The sequence below is a fragment of the Syngnathoides biaculeatus genome, chromosome 2 (genome assembly GCF_019802595.1).
Source record: "Syngnathoides biaculeatus isolate LvHL_M chromosome 2, ASM1980259v1, whole genome shotgun sequence".
Taxonomy (NCBI): Eukaryota; Metazoa; Chordata; class Actinopteri; order Syngnathiformes; family Syngnathidae; genus Syngnathoides; species Syngnathoides biaculeatus.
Window position 1 is genome coordinate 32,958,565 of NC_084641.1, and position 24,250 is coordinate 32,982,814.

Genomic DNA, 24,250 nt, shown 5'->3' on the forward strand with positions numbered 1-24,250 from the left:
ACTAGTTTTGGAATGAGAAATCAAGGATAATGTTGTTTTTCCATAATTGTTCATGTTTGGTAACACTATCATTTATGATATATGACATTTTGAATTATTGGTACAGATTTTCCCCAGAATCATGGAAGTTGAGACATGAATTGCCTTCACAGGTCACATAAAATCATTAGGCGGGCCGGATCTGGCCCCCCGGACCTTGACTTTTGACACCCTCTAGGTTATGAAATCAAACACCTCCAACCAGATGAGGTAGTAAATTGTTATACTGTTGAAGAATCAGCACTTCCAAATCTGAAGTCATTGTATTGTGTTGGAAAAAATTGGAGTGCCTTCTCCAGGTCGGGAGTGAGATTTGTCCCAAGTAGAGTTCAAGTGTAGCTTACGGCCATGCTACCCTGAGAACGGAAGCTCAGTGGGTTTGGCCCTGGTTAGTACTTGGATAGGAGACTGCCTGGGAATACCAGGTGCTGTAAGTTTCTCTCCCCGACTAAATGCAGAGGGGTTGCGTCAGGAAGTGAATCCGGCGTAAAACTGTGCCAAACAAATTTGCTTTCATGTAAAATGGCACGCTGTGGCGACCCCTAACGGGACAATCCGAAAGAAAAAAAAGAAGATGAGTTCAAGTGTCTTGTGTTCTTGTTCAAAAAGGAGGGTACAATAGAGCGAGGGATCGATCGGGAAGTTGGTACAGCGTCAGATGTAATGCAGACTGTGTCGCTCTGTAGTGGCGAAGAAGTAGCTGAGCCAGAAGGCAAAGCTCTCAAGTTACACTCCTTCCCTCACCTATGGTCATGAAATATGGGTCGTGACCGAAAGAATTAAATTGTGGATACAAGCAGCCGAAAAGTCTTTCATATGCAGGGTGTCCAGTCTTTCCCTTAAATGTAGGATGGTTTGGTAATCCGAGAGGGGCTCAGAATCAAGTCTGTGCTCCTTCACATCGAGGGGAGCCATCAAAGTCGGGCTCCGACCCCCTGATCAGCTCAAACTTGTAGGGTTTGACCAGTAGTCTACGTTCAGCCAGCTCCTGCGTTCTCATCCTGCTCACAGTCCGAAACATCCTCACCAATTTTAGCGCCATAAGAATGACAAGCATTTTAACATTTCCAGCAGGATTTACAAAACAAACAAACTCGTTTTTAACTAAATTATGATTGACCATGTACTAAAAATCACATATGTATTACAAAGCACATTGATTAAATCCCACCCAGTGTATTTATAAGAATAAAGCAATGTAACCAATTAAATGAGTGAGGGTTGTTTCTGACCTTACAAATTGAACTTTTTGAACAATTTGTAGCACAAATACAAGGTGATAAACAATGTCTGGTTGCCCATTGGGCACAAAGTGGTCATCAATGACACCTTTCTAGTTACAATACAATATGAATATTGCTTTAAAAGGAATCACCAACATCTACTGTGTTCTATGCCACCACGTATCTGATTGCACTGATTTTGCAACAAATGTATCATCCGGAATTACATCCTCATGACTCTATTCATGCATAGCTGTGCAACCAGCTCAAAATATTTCTATTATTGATTCTGTCCTTGGAAAATGAGCTCAGAGAAGATGAAAATGTGTTTGATTTGACTCTGGAGCTAGGCCTTGTTAACATTGGGGTGGGGGTTATTGACTCTGGTGCAGCAGTACACTTATCCAAGCCAGTTGTCCAAATCATCGACAGCTCCGCTGTAGGACTTCAATATGCAGGTGAACCCAGAGGAATACCGCTATGTCACTGCAAGTGACATGTTGCGCATCCAAGTATGTCCTATTCTGTGTATTTGTGTAGCTTGTGTCCAAATGCCTCACATGGTGTGTACGTGCATACACTGTTTCAAGGAGAAATCGATAAACCCCAGCTTAATAGTGAAGAGGTTCTGACTCACGAGCTCTACTAACAAACACCAGAATGTTAGCATAACCTCAGTGCACCCCTCACCCACCCAATTGTAAACCTCTGCCATTGATTGTTTACTTCATGGTGAAGCGCCGTCAGGCCTCAAGAGTTTATCACCGCTAATTTCAGTATCGTCGGAGAGCTGCATTTTAGTCATCAATGGTTAAAATCAGAATGACTCATCATCATCATCATCATCATCATCGTCATCATCTATTGTTATTAAAATGTTACAGTTCAACGACACCTAGTGTATACTTCTCATTACTCGAGCACTGGATTGCATGATTTTTCTAGAAAAGGATGTCTTGACATTGTTTGATTTCTTTGTTTGGAAAGGTTACAATGATACAGTAGTAGTGCTGTCTAGTAGCAGCAGTAACAATTTCCCACTACTTGATTTAGGTTTGACTTTATTGTGAGAATACCTTTTCCAAAGTCAGTGGCACTGTTTCAAGGGAAACTGCAATAGACCCATTAGTTTTAGTTTTCATATAACTTTGAAAGCAATTTGCTATTATTTTGCTGTAGTTTCATCTCATGGTACGTACTGTCATACATCGAGCAGTTTACAATCACAGTGTACAAGACGACCTTCATAGTTATGCACAGATTTCTGTTACATTGTCAATTAATGGTAGCCATAATCTTGTTCTCATCCACTTCTAAGTTTCTGAATATGTTTTTGAACACTTTCCTTCCTTATTTTTTGCGACCGAAAGACAACAGGCATTTTGGAGGAAAAGGTTTATCTTGGGCTGCCAGCTTATTCCACTTAAAGCCTCCATGAATGGAGCACGGGCGGAGAAGAGTGGATTCCTCTGGTTTATCTCTCTCTGTGATGTTTTCATCCTCCACTCTGGTCTTGCTGACAGCCCGGATAAAGTCTTAATATGCAAGACCACAGTTACACTTGTCGTTTCAATGTCATCGCTACTTCTGCAATGATGCACATCCACACATTCACCACAAACTAAACGATTTAAAACATTTATATCTATATATATCTATATATATATAGATATATATATATCTATATATATATAAGTGCTTATCCTCACAAGAAACAAGGGTGGGTTGGAGACTATCCAAGCTGTCTTCGTCTGAGAGGCGGGATACACCCTGAACTGATTGCCAGCCAATGGCAAGGCATATAAAAACAAATGATCATTCGCGCTCACATTTAACAAAGTTGATCATCAAACTGCGACCTAGGGTGTCTTGGTGCCAGGTGCACATGTAGACACCCTTATAGCTGAACATGGTGTTTGTTATGGACAATCCGTGATAGGCACAGAAGTCCAGTAACAGAACACCACTCGGGTTCTAATCAGGGCGGCTGTTCTTCCCAATCACGCCCTTCAAGGTCTCACTGTCATTGCCCACATGGGCATTGAACTCCCCCAGCAGAATGATGGAGTCCCCAGAGGGGGCGTTCTCCAGCACCCCAACTAAGGACTTCAAAAAGGGTGGGTACTCTGAACTGCTGTTTGGTGCATAAGCACAAACAACAGTCAGGACCCGTCCGCCTACCTGAAGGCAGAGGGAGGCTACCCTCTCATCCACCAGAGTAAACCCCAGAGTACAGACCCCAAGCCAGGGGCAAAAGTATAACCCCACCTGCTCGGCTTCTCTCACTGGGCAACTCCAGAGTGGAACAGAGTCCAACCCATCCCAAGTGGAGTGGTGCCAGAGCCCAAGCGGTACGTAGAGGCGAGTCCGACTATATCTAATCAGAACTTCTCGACCTCACGGACCAACTCGGGCTCCTCCCCTGCCAAAGATGTGACATTCCATGTCCCTACAAGTAGTTTCTATAGCCATGGATTGGATCGCGAAGGTCCCCACCTTTGGCCACCGCACAGCTCACCTCGCACCCGGCCCCTATGGCGCCTCTCACAGGTGGTGAGCCCAGGGTAGGGAACCTATGTTAACCTTTCAGGCTGTGCCTGGCCGAGCCCCACGGGTGCAGGGCCAGCCACCAGGCACTCAACTTCAAGCCCCACCTCCAGGCCTGGCTCCCGAGGTGGGGGGGGGGGGTGTGGGCGCATCCGGGCAAGGAAAACCAAGATTCAATTTTTGTACTCGTCACAGGGGTTTTGGAGTCATACTTTGTCTGGTCCCTCATCTAGGACCTTTTTACCATAGGTGACCTTATCAGGGGCATGATGGACATTGGTTCATCCTAAATGTGCTCTTGTCTTTTGTGTGTACCATTTTATTCCGCCAGTACTTTACTCTGTGGAGGCTGACCACATTTTATCACACATGCAGGTGCCTGTCCTGTGTGGATGGAAAGTTCCCTTGTCACTGGTGCAAATATCGCCACATGTGCACACAGGATGCCAGCGACTGCTCCTTCCAGGAAGGACGTGTCAACACCTCACAGGTAGGTGGTTTCCTTATGACTCAAACAAAGCACCTGTATATATGTCTGTATTTATTTGTGAGTATTGAAGTAAATAAGGATGGATGTAAAATAATGTATTATTATTATTGTTATTATTATTATTATATCTTGACTACAGTGCCTTTCACCAAACCCACCACCATTTTACACAAACAAAGGGCACCACACATGATATAGAGAAGACTTGCATTGACACTTTTATAACACAGTCTGTAATAACGTTTTCCATCCATCCATCCATTATCTACCGCTTTTCCGAGTCGGGTCGCGGGGGAAGTTGCTTCAGCAGGGATGCCCAGACTTTACTTTCGCCAGCCACTTCTTCCAGCTCTTCCGGAGTGATCCCAAGGCGTTCCCAAGCCAGCAGAGAGGCATAGTTTCTCCAGCGTGTCCTGGGTCATCCTCGGGGTGTCTTTCCGGTGGGACATGCCCGGAACACCTCACCCGGGAGGCCTCCAGGAGGCATCTGAATGAGATGCCCCAGCCACCTCATCTGGCTTCTCTCAATGCGGAGGAGCAGCGGCTCGACACTGATCCCCTCGCGGATGACCGAGCTTCTCACCCTACCTTTAAAGGAGAGCCCAGACACCCTGCGGAGGAAACTCATTTCGGCCGCTTGTATCCGTGATCTTGCTCTTTCGGTCCTGACCCACAGCTCATGCCCATAGTTGAGGGTAGGAACATAGATCAACTGGTAAATTGAGAGGTTCGCCTTTCAACTTAGCTCCCTCTTTACCACAACGGACGGATAAATCTCTGTAGATGGTGCACCAAACCGCCAGTCAATCTCCCGCTCCATTCTTTCCTCAGTCGTGAACAAGACCCCAAGATACTTGAACTCTTCCACATGGGCCAGGATCTCATCCCCGAGCTGGAGAGGGCATGCCACCCTTTCCTGAATGAGGACCATAGTCTCGGATTTGGAGGTGCTGATACTCATCCCAGCTGCTTCACACTCGGCCACGAATCGCTCCAGTGAGAGCTTGAAATTACGGCTTGATGAAGCCAACAGAACCACATCATCCGCAAAGAGCAGAGATGCAATGCTGAGGCCACCAAACCGAACACCCTCTACTCCTTGGCTGCGCCTAGAAATTCTCTCCATAATTGTTATGTACAAAATAAGTGACAAAGGGCAGCCTTGGGGGAGTCCAACTCTCACTGGAAACGAGTCCGACTTATTGCCGGCAATGCGGACCAAACTCTGACAGCAGTCGTACAGGGACCGAACAGCTCATATCAGGGGATTCGGTACCCCATACTACCGAAGAATCCCCCGCAGGACTCCCCAAGGAACACGGTCGAATGCCTTCTCCAAGTCAAAAAACATGTAGACTGGTTGGGCGAACTCCCATGCACCCTCAAGGATGCTGTTGAGAGTGTAGAGCTGGTCCACTGTTCCACGGCCAAGACAAAAACCACGTTGCTCCTCCTGAATCTGAGACTCAACTTCCCGATGAACCCTCCTCTCCAGTACCCCTGAGTAGACCCTACCAGGGAGGCTGAGGTGTGTAGTCCCTCTATACTTCGAACACACCCTCCGGTCACCCTTCTTGAAAAGGGGGACCACCACCCCAGTCTGCCAATCCAGAGGCACTCTCTCCGATGTCCACGCGATGTTGCAGAGGCGTGTCAACCAGGACAGCCCCACAACATCCAGAGCCTTTAGGAACTCCGGATGAATCTCATCCACCCCTGGGGCCCTGCCACCAAGGAGCTTTTTAACCACCTCGGTGACCTCAATTACAGAGATAGAAGAGCCCGCCTCAGAGCACCCAGACTCGTCTTCCTCGTGGGAATGCATGTTCGTGGAATTGATGAGGTCTGCGAAGTATTCTCCCCACTGACTCACAACATCCCGAGTTGAGGTTAGCAGTGCCCCATCCCCAATATACACAGTGTCGACAGTGCACTGCTTCCCCCTCCTGAGACACCGGACGGTGAACCAGAATTTCCTTGAAGCTGTCCTGAAGTCGTTCTCCATGGCCAAACCAAATTCCTCCCACGCCCGGGTTTTTGCCTTAGCGACCACTGAAGCTGCATTCCGCTTGGCCAGCCAATACCTATCTGCTGCCTCGGGAGTCCCACAGGCCACAAATGCCCGATAGGACTCCTTCAGCTTTACAGCATCCGTCCCTGTTGGTGTCCATCAACGTGTTCGTGGGTTGCCGCCATGACAGCCACCGACCACCTTATGGCCACAGCTCCGGTCGGCCGCCTCAGCAATGGAGGCGCGGAACATCATCCACTAGGATTCAATGTCCCCCGCCTCTTCTGGGACGTGAGGAAAGTTCTTTTGGAGGTGGGAATTGAAATTCCTTCTGACAGGGGAATCTGCCAGCTGTTCCCAGCAGACCCTCACAATACGTTTGGGCTTGCCACGTCGGACTGGCATCTTCCCCCTCCATCGGAGCCAACTCACCAACAGGTGGTGATCAGTTGACAGCTTCACCCCTCTTTTCACCCGGGTGTCCAAGACAAGCGGTTGCAAGTCTGATGACACGTCCACAGAGTCGATCATCAAACTCCGCCCTAGGGTGTCCTGGTGCCAAGTAGACATGTGAACACCCTGATGCCTGAACATTGTGTTTGTTATGGACAATCCGTGATGAGCACAGAAGTCCAGTAACAGAACACCACTCGAGTTCTGATCAGGGGGACGTTCTTCACCTATGGTCACGAGCTGTGGGTCGTAACCAAAAGAACAAGATTCCGGATACAAGTGGCAGAAATTAGTTTCCTCTGCACGGTGTCCGGGCTCTGCCTTAGAAATAGGGTGAGAAGCTTGGTCTTCTGGGAGGGGCTCAGTGATGAGCTGCTGCTCCTCCGCATTGAGAGGAACCAGATGAGGTGGCTGGGGCATCTGATCAGGATGTCTCCTGGATGTCTACATTGTGAGGTGTTCCGGACATGTCCCACGGTAAAGAGACCCCAGGGACAACCCAGGACACGCAGGAAACTGGGTCTCGGCTGGGGTGGGAACCCCTTGGGATCTCTCCGAAAGGATCAAGTGGCTGGGAAAAGGGAAGAACATCCCCGCAAAACCTACTGCCCCCACGACATGACCCAGAAAAGTGGTAGAAGATGAATGGATGGATGGATTGATGTGAAATTAATCCTGTCGACAACACCACTTAAAAAATTTACGTGATATTTAGGTTACTGTGGGTCAATTTGAATGATGTTTTTGTCATTGTCGTTACTGTGCATTTTATTGACAGGCTGATTTGGCTAAGTGGATGAAGGCTTATAGTGCCACCTGTTGCTTGTTTTGATGCAGATGTTGCCATGGCTACTAAACCACTTTGAATCTCGCTTGGTGCAACAGGCACACAACATGTAATCTATGGTGATCTACACATTGACACTGGAATTAGAGTTCTAAACTTGATATACAAGGGAAGCGAAAATTCCACTTGTGTAAGTCAGATATTTTAAATGCTTATCCATATTTATAAAATGTTTAAATGTATTTTTTTGTTGTAGGCAAAGCACTCTAATAAACTTGCGTCATAAGAAAGAGTAGTGTTGTTAAAGCCTTTTTGGATATAAGTGGTTAAAAACATTGTCCTGCTCATACAGTAAATGTATTGCTCATAAATGTATTTACTATTTGGATAAAATCTACAAGCCAGTCATTGCTGGCATCCAATAGCGTTCATGACACTGCACATGTGATTGTGTGGGGCCCTTGCTGAAAGCCATGTACGTTATCCACATAATGTCTGGAAAAGTTTCCCCGTGTGTCATTAGCAGCCATATGCCAGAGTGATTGAAGTCACAGTACACTGCTTGTCTTCTCAAAAGCATCTGCTGATATTTCTCAGACTGACTTCACGTCATAGTTGAAAGGAAAAAAACTCAACAATCTATTTATCTATCTTTGCCACAGGAAATTAGTGCTTGCACTGTGCTATCTTCACAGATGTGATTGGCCCCTTGAATATAATTCTTCTGTTTCTTCCTGGATCTGTAAATATATATAAATCCACAGCGTTGTGACAGCCGATAAAGAGCGACGCGCATGAGAGGCGACCAGGCAGAAAATTGCTAGTTGGAGAAACACTCAGGCAGGCCATCAACAACAAATGTGCATAAACACAAACAGCGACAGAAACAAACACCGGCAGGACAAACAAACACAGAAACAAACAAATTGTCTTTCCTCCACTGATTCCAACATTTAATTTGTGGATCCTACTGGGCCTGAGGGTTGTTTCGTATGACTGCTTTCTCATTCTGGGATATTAGAGCAACATGAAAATTATATGGAAAAAAACAAACATACATACCGTAACTATTCTTGGTGTGGTGGGCTTGGATGGGCTGAGGCTTCCGTCATAGCTCAAATGGCAAAGAGAAAGTAAATCCCTGTTTTTGCATTTTTATTCAATATGAGTTCTACCTAAAAGTTAACTGGAATCAAATGTTATGTTGACACCTCCTCACAGATCAATTAGCGAACCTATAAACTGTATTCTTGTTGGGCAAGATAATTATTATTTAACTTGATAAACACTGAGACTGTTAGAAGGTGAGATACCCCACCTGACATTAACATATAATTGTGTTTTTATATTTGTTATAATCACAATCTGGCCCCACACAATCAAGGGTCTTGTCCAAACCAGATGACCTGCGCAATCAAATTAAAAAAAAATAACCTTCAAGAAACACTCAAATTAAGAAAAATAAGGAGTTAGGCTTGCTGAGGACCCGTAGCTCAGTGGTTACAGCACTGCTTTGGTAAACCGGGCGTTGTGGGTTCCTATCCCACTGGGTCCTCCACTCCCTGAGAAGGATTGCGTCAGGAAGGGCATCCGGCGTAAAAACTGTGCCAAACATATGTGTGGGTTCATCTGAGATGACACGCTGTGGCGACAAAGCGACAAGCCGAAAGAAACATATAAGGAGTTAGGCTTGCTCTTCGCTTATTTTGTTTGTTTTTCTTGTCATTGTTTAACACAAAAGTTGTGCTGGGGCAGCACCGACTGCCGAAGAAAAATTCCTTGTGTTTTGTTACATACTTTGCCTTTAAATCCGATTCTGATTCTGATCTGGACATACCATCTTGGTCACAATTTGAGTTGATTTGTAAGGCAATGAAATACTCAACAAGTTGATCCTTCATTTCTAAAGTCCATTTCACTCTGGCCTTGTTTGCTAAGCATCTGTCAACGCATTAGTGTTTGTGATCGGATATATCAGAACGTTTATAAAGATTTAGGTCCCTGTTTTCCTTCACTTGGCAAATTCTGTGCTTTGTGCGTTGCACGGAGGAATACTTCCATACAGATTTGAACCTGTGGGTGTAATTAACGTTGAATATTCGGATTGTTCGGACAGAATGACGCGGAATCTGACTACTCGAAGGCCTACGCGCGACATAAGTGCGTAAACAAAGGCCCCCAGAGCTGCGGGCCGGCAGCCACAGATGGTTCTTTTGAAGGGAATGACGCAGAGTCTGACGAGCGAGCTCCAGCGGCGGGCCATGAGCTCTGGCGGCAGGCCGCGAGCTGTGGCGGCAGGCTGCGAGCCAAGCTTCGACATCCGGTGAGGCTGTTAGTCGAGCTTTGGCACCCGGGGAGGCCATTAGCTGAGCTTCGGCAGTGGCGGAGGCCTTTAGCTGAGCATCGGCTGCGGCGGAGGCCTTTGGCCTAGCTTTGTTGTCTGGGGCTAACGGCCTCCGCTGCCTGGAAGCTCAGCTTGCGCCCTTTAAAATTCGGAATTGTCGTTAAAAATCTTCTCAAAACACGATTAAATGAGAGAGGATTTAACATCACATTGTCAAAATAGACTACATATTACATGACCTATTGGATACATTGTTCATGCACCCACTGGTTTTCCGCTTTAAATGTGGCACAACTGACAGTCTCGACAGAATAGCATGATGCGTAATCACAGCGATCTTTGTGTGCGTGGATCATTGTCAGTGCTTTGGCCATGGAGTGGCAATAGACATCGTGAGTGGGTGCCCTCATTAAATACAGAATAAGTGAGTCTGCTGGTTTCTGTATCAGTACCTGTCTTCATGTAGCCCGGTTAAGTTCACCAGATTTGTGTTAGATCAGTGGTCTAGTTTGCACCACGACTTAGGTATGGTCTGAGCCGGCGTAAGTTTGGATACATTCTACCACCAAATTGCCACTCCACTACCACCAAAAAAAATAAAAAAAGGTAGATCACAAGATGTTGGTTGCTTGAATAGTAAATACTGGGGTAAAAATGTTTGGGCACCCCAAGTCTATATTGTCCTGAGGTGTGAGTGGGAATGGTTGTTTCTTTGTTTCCATGGTGACTGGCTGGCAATCAATCCGATGTTTATTTCACCTCTTGCACAATTCCAGCGAGGATAGGCCATCACCTCACACGAAAACAAAATGGAAAGATGGGTTTATAACTGCCAACCATGAAAAAAACATAACTATAAATATTACAAAGCAAAAACTAAGCGAAGGCTAAACAAGAGGCATATGAAGACATGTACACCAGGTTGGACACGAAAGAAGGAGAAAAGGATCTCTACAGGTTGGCCGGACACAGGGATAGGGATGGGAAGGATGTGCAGCAGGAAAGGGTGATGTGTTGACTGGTGCCAGTAGTCTGCTAAGTAGATGGAAAGAGTACTTTGAGAAATTGATGAATGAAGAAAATGAGAGAGAAGTAAGAGTAGAGGCGGCAAGTCTGATGGACCAGGAAGTGGAAATGATTACTAAGGGGGAAGTCAGAAAGGCACTACAAAGGATGAAAAATGGAAAGGCAGTTGGTCCTGATGACATACCGGTAGAGGTATGGAAGCAATTTGGAGAGATGACTGTGGAGTTTTTGACCAACTTATTCAACAGAATACTAGCGGGCGAAAAGATGCCTGAAGAATGGAGGAAAAGTGTTCTAGTTCCCATTTTTAAGAACAAAGGGGATGTTCAGAGCTGTGAGAACTATAGAGGAATAAAGTTGATGAGCCACACAATGAAGTTATGGGAAAGAGTAGTGGAAGCTAGACTCAGGACAGAAGTAAGTATCTGCGAGCAACAGTATGGTTTCATGCCTAGAAAGAGTACCACAGATGCATTATTTGCCTTGAGGATGCGAGTGTAAAAGTACAGAGAAGGTCAGAAGGATTGTGTCTTTATGGATCTTGAAGCCTATGACAGAGTACCAAGAGAAGAACTGTGGTACTGCATGCGCAAGTATGGTGTGGCGTAGAAATATGTTAGAATAGTACAGGACATGTATTAGTGCAGCAGAACAATGGTGAGGTGTGCCTTAGGTGTGTCAGAAGAATTTAAGGTGGAGGTGATACTGCATCAGGGATCCGTGCTGAGCCCCTTCCAGTTTGCGGTAGTAATGGTAAAGGCTGACAGCGTAGACTGAATTCCCCTTGGACCATGATGTTTGCAGATGATATTCTGATATGCAGTGAAAGCAGGGAGCAGGTTGGGAAACAATTAGAAAGACGGAGGCATGCACTGGAAAGGAGAGCAATGAAGATTAGCTGAAGTAAAACAGAATATATGTGTGTGAATAAGGGGGCTAGAGGGGGAAGTGTGATGCTACAGGAAGAAGAGATAGCGAGGGTGGATGACTTCAAATACTTGGGATCAACAATACAGAGCAATGGAGAGTGTAGTAAGGAAGTGAAGAAACGGGTCTAAGCGGGGTGGAACAGTTGGCGGAAGGTGTCTGGTGTTCTACGTGACAGAAGACTCTGTGCTCGGATGAAGGGCAAAGTGTATAAAACAGCGGTGAGGCCGGCCATGATGTATAATTAGTGACGGTGGCACTGAAAACAGGAAGAAGAGCTGTAGGTAGCAGAAATGAAGACGCTGAGGTTCTCGCTTGGAGTGAACAGGTTGGATAGGATTAGAAATGAGCTCATTCGAGGGACAGCCAAAGTTGGATGTTTTGGGGACAAGGTTAGAGAGAGCAGACTTAGATTGTTTGGACATGTTCAGAGGTGAGAGAGTGAGTATATTGCTAGAAGGGTACTGAGGATGGAGCTGCCAGGCAAAAGAACGAGAGGAAAACCAAAGAAAAGGTTGATGGATGTTGTGAGGGAGGACATGAGGACAGTGGGTGTGAGAGAGGAAGATTCACGAGACAGGCTTAGATTGAAAAAGATGACATGCCCTGGCAACCCCTAACGGGACAAGCCGAAAGGAAAAGTAGAAGAAAGACTAACCTGTTGTTGAACAGGTTTGAAATTACATACTGTATCGTGGCGAAAAGCACACCCAGAATTAAGCTCTTATTTATATTGACTGCGGTAATCTGATGTCACTCTGCAGAACTTTAAAACTTGACTCGAGAGAAATATTTTTGTTGAGCATTTTCGTTGCAGGTACAATTATATTTCTGGGACATTCAACTTTCAAGGTTTCTCTGTATTTTTTGTAAGTATGCTGTTGAGTGTAAGATACACACATTGCAGATCGTAAAGTTATTTTTCAAAATTGTTTAAGTGAGATTTTGGGGATAAAAATATTCATCACTACAGCCATTGGTAAATGTGGAGGAGGAGCAGAAGTCTGACCCAATTCTATACTATAAATTGAATATAAATCAGTCTTTGAAAGATACTGTAGCTGATCCATGGTATGTTGAACCTGCAGCCTCATTAAAAATCCTAAATAGGTGATGAAGATGAACAACAGGTGAACACGAGATAAGTGCATCAGTACTCCTCTCTGTGTTAATTACCGAATATATCACTATGATGAGTGAGCTGGCTCTGAGTTCCAGTTTGTCACCTCACTGCGGCAGTCAAAACAAATGTGGTTGTGTGTGCATGCGTGTGCTTCACTGCTCATAGTGTACATCATGGACACGCTGTTTTTGATTCCTATCAGCCCCCTTCTCCTCCATCCTCTTGTTCCCACCATTAGCCGCAACAAGTCAATTAGAAATAGGTGGATATTCTCTCTTTTTGTCTGTTAGTGTCACAGATTTCTTTTCATTTTGTGTGTGTTTGCCGGAGCTCAGGCTGGCACACAACACTGGGTAGTCCAGCTCGGGGGCTCTGTGGCTGGCACCACGCGAGCTTCCCTTCTCCCTCTGGGTCCGTCTGCCACTGATAGACTCAGTCTCTACGCATCTTATGTGTGCGTGGGTGAGTGGGTGTATGTGTGTGTGTGTTAATTATTCAAAGTGTATTAAAGCTTAAAGATGCATCTCCAGATGCTTCTCTGATCGCCGGCGTGTTTAATGGAGAGAGACAGATGAGATGAGAAGCGAAAGGTGGAGCATCCGCAGTAAAACATATGGGGGAGGAGTTTTGGCGGTGGCCTAGTTGCAAACTCGCACACACCACCAGGGGACTCCTTTAAAAAAGTGTGAAGGAATTATTTCTGCAAATTAATAAAAACTATGTTTCTGATTTGCGTGCTGCAAAACCCCTTTGGACAGTCAAATTTCACAAATTACAGTACACGGCTTTAATTGGATATGGTCTCTTTTTTTTCATAGCAATGTAAAGGACTGAGAGTTAAAAATAATGTTACATAATCTGTAAAGACACATTTTTGTTTGTTCAATATGAAAAATCACACACTAAAACAGCCATGCGGTTTCTGTATCATTTAAGTAAAAAAGTCTCAAGGGTGTCACATGCATACCATCACCAAAGCATCACAGTGACACAAATATTAATAATGTTCCTAAGATCTTAGAATATTCCTTAAAAGAAAAGAAAAAAAAACAACTCACGAGAACATGTTGAGCTTCAAAATAATTTGATTCATAACAATAGTTAATAGTCTAAATGACCCTACATACTTTAGGTGTTGGGCTTTGGCAGATGATGTTTCAGGTTTTGAAAGAATATATGAGTAAGCTGCATAGAGGCCATAATAGTCAGTGGGAGAAAGCTTTGACAGCGGACTAGAAAGATTAAAAAAAAGGATGTGAGAAAGAGTACCTCAAGATGGCAGGAAAAACATAAATCCTGAAGAGATTCTGTGAAGGGATGAAGGAGTGGGAGGAGGATGTGTGGTGTGTTTAACCATTCAGGAGTTGAAAGCTTGCTTGAGGGTCATGACACAACTTGCGCCTTTGCTTCCTTAAGAACTGCTTAATAATTCTCTGTCATTTACCTGACTTACTTTCTTGCTTCACTGTTGATGTCAATCATTTCATTCAGATTACTATGCAGTGTCTGCCGAGACGTCTATTATTTCTCCTGACATTATTACTTACGGTATAATAAAGTTGCTTCATTGTTGAGCGTGTTTAGGGATGTATTAAACTATGAGTGGCTTACAATTGGAAGGTTCCATCATGACTTCTCATCACCCATACATTTTAAGTGTCAGCCTCCAACAGTATGAACTTTGTATATTTTATCTTGGCTGCCTTGCAGACTTTTGCGCCTTGCTCTCTATCCCCCGTAGTCGAGTGGGTGGACTCTGAAAAGAGTTCTTACAGTTCAAAGTGTCTTTCATTGAATGAAAGTGCATCTCGTCTGGTGCAATGGGGGCTGGCCTCCTTACACCTGACTCCAGTTGAGGGAATCGCTTCATTTGAGCAAAGCAGATGAAAAGTTTTCATGCTGAAATGGAGCACAGGGAGAAGTCTCAGCGCTACAATGAAGGGGAACCAATAACTTAGTTATATTTCTTGGTTAATACTCTTATTAAATACAACCATTCCTTTTCCAGTCCAGACCCTGCGCCGGTCACTGGGATTTTTAAGAATTTGGTTGTGGTCTCCAACTGACTCCAGCATCTCAATAAAGATGACTGCAATAATCAGTTAGCCATTTTAGGGCTTTTTTGAATATTATTAAACAGCTGTGGTAGCTCTTTTGTGTGTGTGTGTGTGTGTATGTGTGTGTGTGTGTGCATGTGTGCGTGCGTGCGTGCGTGTGTGTGTGTGTGTGCGTGTGTGTCTGCATGTGTGTATGTGTTGGGGACATTCAGGATGTCCACTTTGAGAGCCAAAATGTTCTCCCATTATCTCTCGTGGTGATGATTGTGTAAAGAAACAATATTGTTGACCTATGAGGATATCTCACCACGAATAAAAGTGAAGTGATCAACTGCTGTCACCCTGGAACCATATTTCCTATTGGTGCAAATTGTGACCAAATTAAGAGAAGTTAACAACAATAAAGTATATGTCTTGTTTAAAAGTGGGCTCTGAAAAGACGGATAGTTCATTTAATTTTCTAAAACTGATTCAAATTGGATGGCCTAGTGGCACAGCTGTAGAGTGTTGGCCTCACAGTTCTGAAGACCGGGTTCAAATCCATGTGCCGCCTGTGTGGAGTTTGCATAGTATCCCTGTGTCTGCGAGGGTTTTCTTCGGGCACTCCGATTTCCTCCCACATCCCAAAAACATGCGTTAATTGGAGACTGTAAATTGCCCCCTGGTGAGATTGTCAATGCAACTGTCATCTTTCTCCATGTGCGAATATGGATGCCCATATGTGAATGCCCAATTATAGCTGGGATTGACTCCAGCACTCCTGCGACCTTCGTGAGGATAAGCGGCTTAGAAAATGAATGGATAGACGGATGAAATTAGTTTAATGTATGGGCAAAACCATCTTGCTAACCGTGACGTCCACTAGCTAGAGGCATGGCTGCAATGTAGTTGTTTACTTAGTAAATTAGTGGCAAAATTCTGAGTCAGCTACACATCATGTTGCCTACCTAATATGTCCATGTTGGAACTAGGTACGCCTCTCTCTGTACTGTCCTGGAAAAATCAAAATAAGAAAGGTAATTTTTTTTTACTAGCGATCTGCAACCCACCCAATATGGGTCCACTTTTGGGTCTCTGTAATTTGGATACTGGATACTTTCTTCAACTTTTGGAGCATATACTATGCTGTATTTCCAGCATGTTTATGTCAAGTTATGCCAATGACAAAATCTTTGACAGTCAACTGTGTATTGTAGGTGAAGTATACAGGACACAAGATTGAGCAAAATTATTAGATTAAAAAGTAGATCAGTCACGCTGCTATTTTCTTTGCATTTTTAGCAATGGTATTTATCACGTTTACTTTAAGCACAGACCTTTTTTTTTTATTGAGTAACCTAACTGCAACTATGCACTGAAAAACTAATCTATTCACACCTATCTGGATTTTTTCGTGTTCTTTCTTCAATACCCTGAGATATCACAAGATACCACTAAAGTATTTGCTGATAAAACTTGCTAATTTTTGTTTTCACTTGAAGGTAAAGCTTACATTCACACCGGTACCATCACACTTTTGCTGCATACCGTATGTTCAAAATCAAATAAGTCTGTTTATTTTTCAGGGAAGTTTTTTAAGGTGAGTTTGAGACACTTTAAAGGGTAGTTGGTGTGCCCTACCTCCCATTTGATATGAGTTTGAATTGGGCTGGCTAATTCTGAAAAGAGCCACATATGCAGTAATCCATGCCTGTGACCCTAGTGAGGATAACTGTACAGAAAATGGATGGATGGATGGATAAATGGGCAAATAATTACAGTGACAATGAGAAGGTCAATTTTGTTAGTTGGCACACACACTTGCGAACCCACCTCATATTTCTAGCGGCTGCTATCGATCCACCAGCTGATGCTCATCAGCAAAATCTTCTTCCTTGACTGTCCGCGCCTTGATAACATCTAGACTGACACGCAATCACGCTTGGTCATCAGCGATAACACACAGAACTCCACTATTCTAATAGATAAGTGTGTGAAGAGGTCTGTACAGTCAGTGGAGTAGCAGTCAGTTACTTTATCATTTTCTCCAGCCTTGTTGTGATCTAAATTGTCAAAGACCACCATGCTAGACAAAACATTCTTAGATCAGTATCTCAAATCCCAGAACACCCAAATGTTTTAGCAGCCATTAAGTGTTACACGGCAGTATTTTCTTGTGGTTATACAAAACATGCAAAATAAATCAATAAAAATGCATGCTGTCCAATGACTTAAATATATCAAGGTTTTCTTGGACTACTCAAACCACCCCAACTTTGGGTTTTGCTGTATGAGATGTGCAGTCACTGATGGTGTGGTGTTACACTCGCCAGACCTTGGTATGGGGAGCCTAGGTTCGGTTCCGAATCAGTGACAGTGTGAATGTGAGTGCGACTGTTGCCTGTATCTATACATATGTGCCCTGCAACTCACTGGCAACCAGTTCATGATGTAGTCCGTCTTTGGCCCAAAGTCAGCTGGGATGGGCTTCACCACCCCGCAACCCGAACCAGGATAAGTGGTGTTGAAAATGGATGGGTGGATGGATCAAAGGAGGGATGGATGGATGGATGAGCTGTACATCTTCTCCCTATTCATGTTTGAGTTTCATCCAAGTTTCACCCAAGTTTAAAAAAAAATACATTAAAAAAATTATTCAATTCCAGGTAGAGCCCTTTACAAAGGTACTTATAAACCATTTCCCCAAAAATATGAATATCACAGAAAAAGTGTATTCATTTCTCCAATTTCATTCAAAAAGTTAAACCTTCATAAATTATAGATTCAGGACCCACAAACTAAACAATTTCAAGTATGTATTTTTTTGTTTTTACATAATTTGGGCTTTAAGTTTACAGAAGCCTCAAAATCTGGAATTCAAAAAATGTAAATTCTGTGAAGAAATTGGGCCATATTTTGCAGGCTATAAATGTTTCAAACTGAGTGTAACACACTACTACTAAACTCGTAGCACATTGACAGCTTTCCTCATCTGTCATTAAATTGTGTCAGTTTGGTTCAGTTGTCTCTATTGGGTGCCATAAGGGGAAGACTGCAGAACTGACAACTGGCCAGATGACCACCACTGATGCACCAGCAAAAGAGATGACTGTGGACTTCAGGGATTTTCAAATAGAGAAGATTCAAGAATCTAGCAGAGATCCAGAAAGAGTTGAATGAGCCGAAAGTCACAGCATCAAAAACCACCACATTCAGGCACATCTTGTAGATGGGCTACAGCTCTCGCGTTCCTTGAGTCAAGCCACTTCTGAGCCTGGAGGCAATTTAGGAAGCATCTCAACTGGCCGAAGAAGTAGAAAGACTGGAGCCAACTCTCTGGATTTAAACCCTATTGAGAATCCATCCATTCCATCCATTTTCTTCACCGCTTATCCTCACGAGTGTCACGGGGAGTCCTGGAGCCTATCCCAGCTGTCAAAGGGCAGGAGGCGGGGTACACCCTGAACTGGCTGCCAGCCAATCGCAGGACACATTGAGAAAAACAGCCACACTCACAATCGCAATCACACTTAGGGGCAATTTAGATTGCCCAATTAATGTTGCATGTTTTTTGGAATGTGGGAGGAAACCGGAGTGCCTGGAGGAAATCCACGCAGGCACGGGGAGAACATGCAAACTCCACACAGGTGGGTCCATGATTGAACCCGGGACCTCAGAACTGTGAGGCCAACGCTTTACCAGCTGGTCCACCATTCCACTCCTATTGAGAATCTATGGAGTATTATCAACAGGTAAATGTGGGGTACAAGACCCAAAAACAAAGAAGAACTGACATCAAGCATGAAGAAAATCAGGGCTTCCATAACTCCCATGCGATGCCACACGCTGACTGTATCATTGCCACTGCCCATCGACGGAATGGTTAAAGCAAGGACATTCCCAACCAAGTAATTTAGATGAACATATAATTTTGAAAGTGCTGTATTTTGATTGAAAAAAAGTAAATGGTGATTTTCTTTTTTTCACAATATTCTATTTTGAGTTCCTGATTTTGTGGGATTATATACTGGGAGCCCAAAATATGTAAAAATAAACAAATACTTGAAATTGTTTAAATTGTCATCTCTTGTCTTCTCATCTATAATCTAAGAAAGTTTAACTTTTTGAATAGAATTATGGAAATATACTTTTTCATGACATTTAAATGTTTTATTAAAGGGTCTTTTTATACAGTTCTATGTGTCTACCATTTGTCTGGAAGAGCTGCAGATTAGATTAATAAATCACGTGGTGTTTAAATTGGCATTTGGAATGATTAATGAACTGAAAGTGATGTCAAGGATGGTTCAATCAGCATCATGAAGGAATAACTGAAGGACAATTATTTGCAGTTCCCAAACATTGAAACTGTCGAGTGAAGAAGAGAAGATGTCTGGTCACACTTTTTGAACGTGATAACACAGAAAGATGAATGCTTCTTTCCTGCATGAAATGTAAGATACAGGGCATTTTGGTGAAGTAAACAGATAATTCATTGTATGTTCAGTGACAATATAGTACTGTGTATACAAAGATATAAAGAGTATGTTGTGCTGTCTGGTGAATGCTGGCCCTCTTTGTTTGGATTTTTCACAGAGTAATCTACAGCATTTTCACATTATCATCTGAGGAGACAATTATATTGTGTATTATCTCTTTTTCGACCCACAGACAAAACTGTCAGATGTGATCCATGAGCTGAAGAAGTTCCGCAATATGCACTGGCTCCATTTGCTAGGAGATTTGGATACATAAAAGAGATATTTACTGAGATGAGAGCAAAAGAGCCAAAGAGGCAGAATGTTTGCACGGATTCATGGAAATGGAGCCCTACACTGTTTCTTTGTAGATTAAAAGGACAAACCCATCGGGATTAGAGACATGCACTACTGCACTTTACTGAGATATTCTGTGTTAAGTGTTACTTTACGTTGCTCCTTGTCTCGAATCCATACTATTGTGTAGTATTGAGACATTGCTCAACAGATGACTCATTTTGCTCTCGTGGGAGATGTGGTCATCATAGCACTTTTTTTTTCCTTTGAGTGTGTGTGTGTGTCAAGTAAAAGTACCAGTCATTGGGGTCTTGTCTCCTCCTTTCTGAAATGGTTCATTGGAGTGTAACGCTAATCCGTGGGGACCAGCTTCACTGTGGTGACCCCTTGACACAAAACACACACCCACACGCATACACACCCAAACACACACACACACCACACACACACACACACACACACACACACACAGCGATACATGCACACAGAGAAACAGCCTCATCCATCATACTCACAGAGTGTCAGAGCAGCGGGAAGGTGGCCTCGTGGGTGATGGCCAATCAGTGCTCTTGCTTCATCTCTGACATCACCACCAGGTTAGGACATCTTCTTTCATTCAGACTTATTATCCATCCATCCATCCATCCATCCATCCATCCATCCATCCATCCATCCATCCATCCATTTTCTTACCCTCGTATCCTCACGAGGGTCACAGGAGTGCTGGATCTTATCCCAGCTGTCAGCAGGCAGGAGGCAGGGTACGCCCCGAACTGGTTGCCAGCCAATCGCAGGGCACTTCAAGACAAACAGCCACAATCACACCCAAGGGCAATTTAGAGTCTCCAAATAAGGTATTATTATTATATTATAATTATGAGGAGGAAAGACAGCAAGCAGACCATCTGATGGCATTAGGTGTGTCAGAGTTATGTGTAAATGAATATTTTTTTCCCTCTTCCTCATTCCTCAACTTAGGATAGTGAACTCCACATACGCGTTGTTCAGCACCCATGCATTAACCCATCCATCCATCCATCCATCCATCCATCCATCCATCCATCCATCCATCCATCCATCCATCCATCCATCCATCCATCCATTTTCTTTACCACTTATCCTCACGAGGGTCACAGGAGTGCTGGAGCCTAGCCCAGCTGTCAACGGGCAGGAGGCGGGGTACACCCTCAACTGGTGGCCAGCCAATCGCAGGGCACAATGAGACAAACAGCCTCACTCACAATCACACCTAGGGGCAATTTAAAGTGTCCAATTAATGTTGCATGTTTTTGGGATATGGAAGTAAACCGGAGTGCCCGGAGAAAACCCATGCAAGCATGGGGAAAACATGCAAACTCCACACAGGTGGGGCCAGGATCGAACCCTGGACTTCAGAACCGTGAGGCCAACACTTTACAGCTGCCCACCGTGCCGCCCGCATTAACCTATTAGCAGATTTTATTTTTTCCCCCAATATTTGCTTTTTTTTTTAGTACAATGACCAGTCTGCCAAATTGGCAAACACACGCAACTTTGCGCTTGCACACAAATCTGAATCCACTGGAATTTGCGCCTCACCATTGATTCACCGTCTATGAAGATAAGAGACTGAACAGTCAAACATACAAATAAAAAAAAAATTAAACCCACACAATGCACACGAAAGAGATGCTGACACTAAAGTAAGCGTGGGGTAAAGATGGGAAAACACTGGAGGCTCATCTTGTCACTCATTCGGCCAATGGTACCTAAAGGCAAGTGTCCACACAAATCAGTTTTATGTTTTATTAATATTTTACAAGAGAGTGCTATTTTTCTTCATTAAAACAGAAATGATTGTGTTTTTTGTGGAGGTCGGTTGCTGAAACTGAGTAATGACATTTAAAATTATTTCAACATGATGAACTGATTTTTACGAACCCCCTAAAGGGACATTGAAAAAAAAAATGTGTTTCTCATTGTAATGAGTAATGAGTAAGTTACTCATTGTAACTTACTCATTGCAATGAGAAACAGGTTTTTTTTTTTCAGTGTCACTTTAGGGGCTTTGTAGATATGTGTGTCCGTCAACGTCATGCTGTATAACAGGAAAGTCAGTGGCATGATTTTTGTTTGTTTGGTTAGGTTGTTGGGTCAACAAATTTGTGTCCGACCTGGGTTTGATTTGGAATTCATACTGTAGTTCTACACTTGCCACACAGGAGTGAGTGTGATTTGAAATGCGGACTCGTGGACAAACTCAATTCTGCTGAGGGCTTACCTTCACAACTTTGATCAGAGTGTCAGTGTTTTGCCTTGTGGCTAATGGAAAACATTCCCCAGAACTAAGAATGTACTAAGTGACTTCAAAGTGCCAGAGGGCGCGATTAACTTTGGTGTGGAGTAGAAGTGGGTGTATTGAAACGAATGTGTGTGCATAGTCGTACATGCTGACCATGTGAGGATTAGTTTAGCTCAAAGCCATGCAGTCGATGCCCATGTAGCGGCGCTACCCTCCTTGGGTCTCATTTCCCACTTTAATAAATAATCTAACTGCTCCCATGAAGACAACCTTCCTTCTTTTCCTCTTCTTCCCCCTTGCTTCACCTCTCCTCACATTCTGCTCACCCACTTGTTTCCTTTTTTACTCTCCTCTGGTCCATCTTTGACTTGTGCTACAATTAAGATTACGTAACCATTCTTTGCATGTGCCAGTTTCAGTTTAGTGGAAAAGCATTGATCTGCTTCTCAAATTTTCGCATAATTTCCCCCACTGTAATGTAATAAAAAAATGTAAATATCAGACAAATATAACCCAAGTGAACTTAAAATGTTGTTTTTACATTATCACTTAATCCACGGGGAAAAAGTATTCATAGCTACCTGGCCCTGTGTGAAAATACATTGCTTCCCCCTGCCCCCACCCCCTTGTGAAATCATGACTTAAAATCTGACAAATCACAACTTTGTTTAATTTTCACTGATCACTTCCAAGTCAGATTACCTCCAAATCTGTTCAATCGGGTGATTACTTGAACCGAACCTGTCTGATAAAATAGAGGTCTACAGGTCAAAAAAAAAAGCTGCAAGAAAAAGTACACGATACAAAGAAATTCAGGAACAGTTGAGAAATTAAACAATTGACATCTATCAGTCTGGAAAGAGTTACAAAGCTATTCCTAAACCTTTAGGATTCCAGGGAACCAATGGGAGAGCCGTTACTCCTCAGTGGTGAGCCTTCTCACGAGGGAAGGGAACAGGAGGCCACAAAGGAACTTGAGACAAATTCTATAGAACTGCAGGCCTCTCATGCCTCAATTAAGGTCAGCGTTCATGACACAACAATGGGGATGAGACTGGGCAAAAATGGCAGCGTTCCAAGGCAAAAACCACTGAAAAAGAACATAAAGTCTCATTTTACTTTTGCAAAAACAACGTCTGAATAATTTCTACAACGTTTGGGAGAATATTGAAAATTGAAAGTTTAGACTTTTGGAAGATGTGCTTCTCGTTACATCTGGAGTAAATGTAGCACAGCATTTGAGAAAGAGAACTTCATACCAACAACCAAACATGGTGAAACGAATAAGTTGATGAAACCAAAACGTTTATCTGCCCCTGTTACAAGGGGAAAAGCTGTCTGTTCCACTATTATGATGCAGCAAGGCAAAGGGCAACATCATCCAGGCAGAGAAAAGAACAAAAGTGCAAAGGGGAAGCGGTGAGAGAACTAAGATCCCCCCCTTCCTCCATGAGGAATCTCCCCAGTCCGAGGAGATTGTTGTGTGTGTCATTGTGTAGCAGTCCTGCGCTATCTGATACAGATTCCGCTCTGACAACTGTCACCACTCCTAATGAAATAGCCCCCACGATCTTCTGCTGCCAGCTCTTTTTTCTTTTCTTTTTGTATAAAAGTGTTTCTGCGTGTGCGCAACAAGCGTGCAGGATTTCCGTGTCGTAATTGGAACAGATGCTTGAACATGCTCCTTCAACGTTAACAATAGCTGCCTCTTCAGACGAGATACTTCACCATCGAGCCCACGTATTTGGTCGCACACACACATCCTTTTTTTCATTCTATTAGAGCCTTGAGGCATAGCGGCAGTCCATCACTGTTCCATCACCACCTGTGAATGCTTCAGACTTGAACAGTCGGCCATTCTTGTTGACAATCTGCTTCGCTCCAGCAACCACATCGATTTGTTCTCTGCGTTCTCTTTTTTTCATTCTTCCTCTACTCTCTATCAAATTCGAGCTATCGACTGGGATAAAGCTCCCATAAAAGTTACAGGCAATTATGATACGTGTCTGTGTATTTTGAAAATAATTATTATTTACCAGAGTGAAAGAAACCAATTCAAGATTTATTTGGGGGTTGTGTGAACATTTGATGGCAGACTCAATCAAACACCGGTACAGACATTTTGCCTCCACATATTCTCCACATTCCAATCAAAGTCAATGTTCAAACAAACATTTGAACCATATGT

General features: G+C 43.6%; 1 protein-coding gene across 7 annotated transcripts in view; it reads left to right on the top strand.

Moving 5' to 3' along the window:
* Positions 1–24,250, top strand: part of LOC133490858 (plexin-A1-like) — a 225,093-nt gene that overhangs the window by 138,317 nt on the left and 62,526 nt on the right. For 6 of the 7 annotated variants that reach the window (XR_009792303.1, XR_009792305.1, XM_061801434.1 and 3 more), the window contains exon 9: positions 4,185–4,299. Coding sequence is in view for 5 of the 7 variants with exons in the window: in XM_061801434.1 (XP_061657418.1) it covers positions 4,185–4,299 (115 nt within the window). In the remaining 2 variants the exon portion in view is untranslated. Of the gene's footprint in view, positions 1–4,184; positions 4,300–19,677; positions 19,777–24,250 lie in introns of those variants that run through there. The other variant, XM_061801479.1, reaches the window with a different exon arrangement.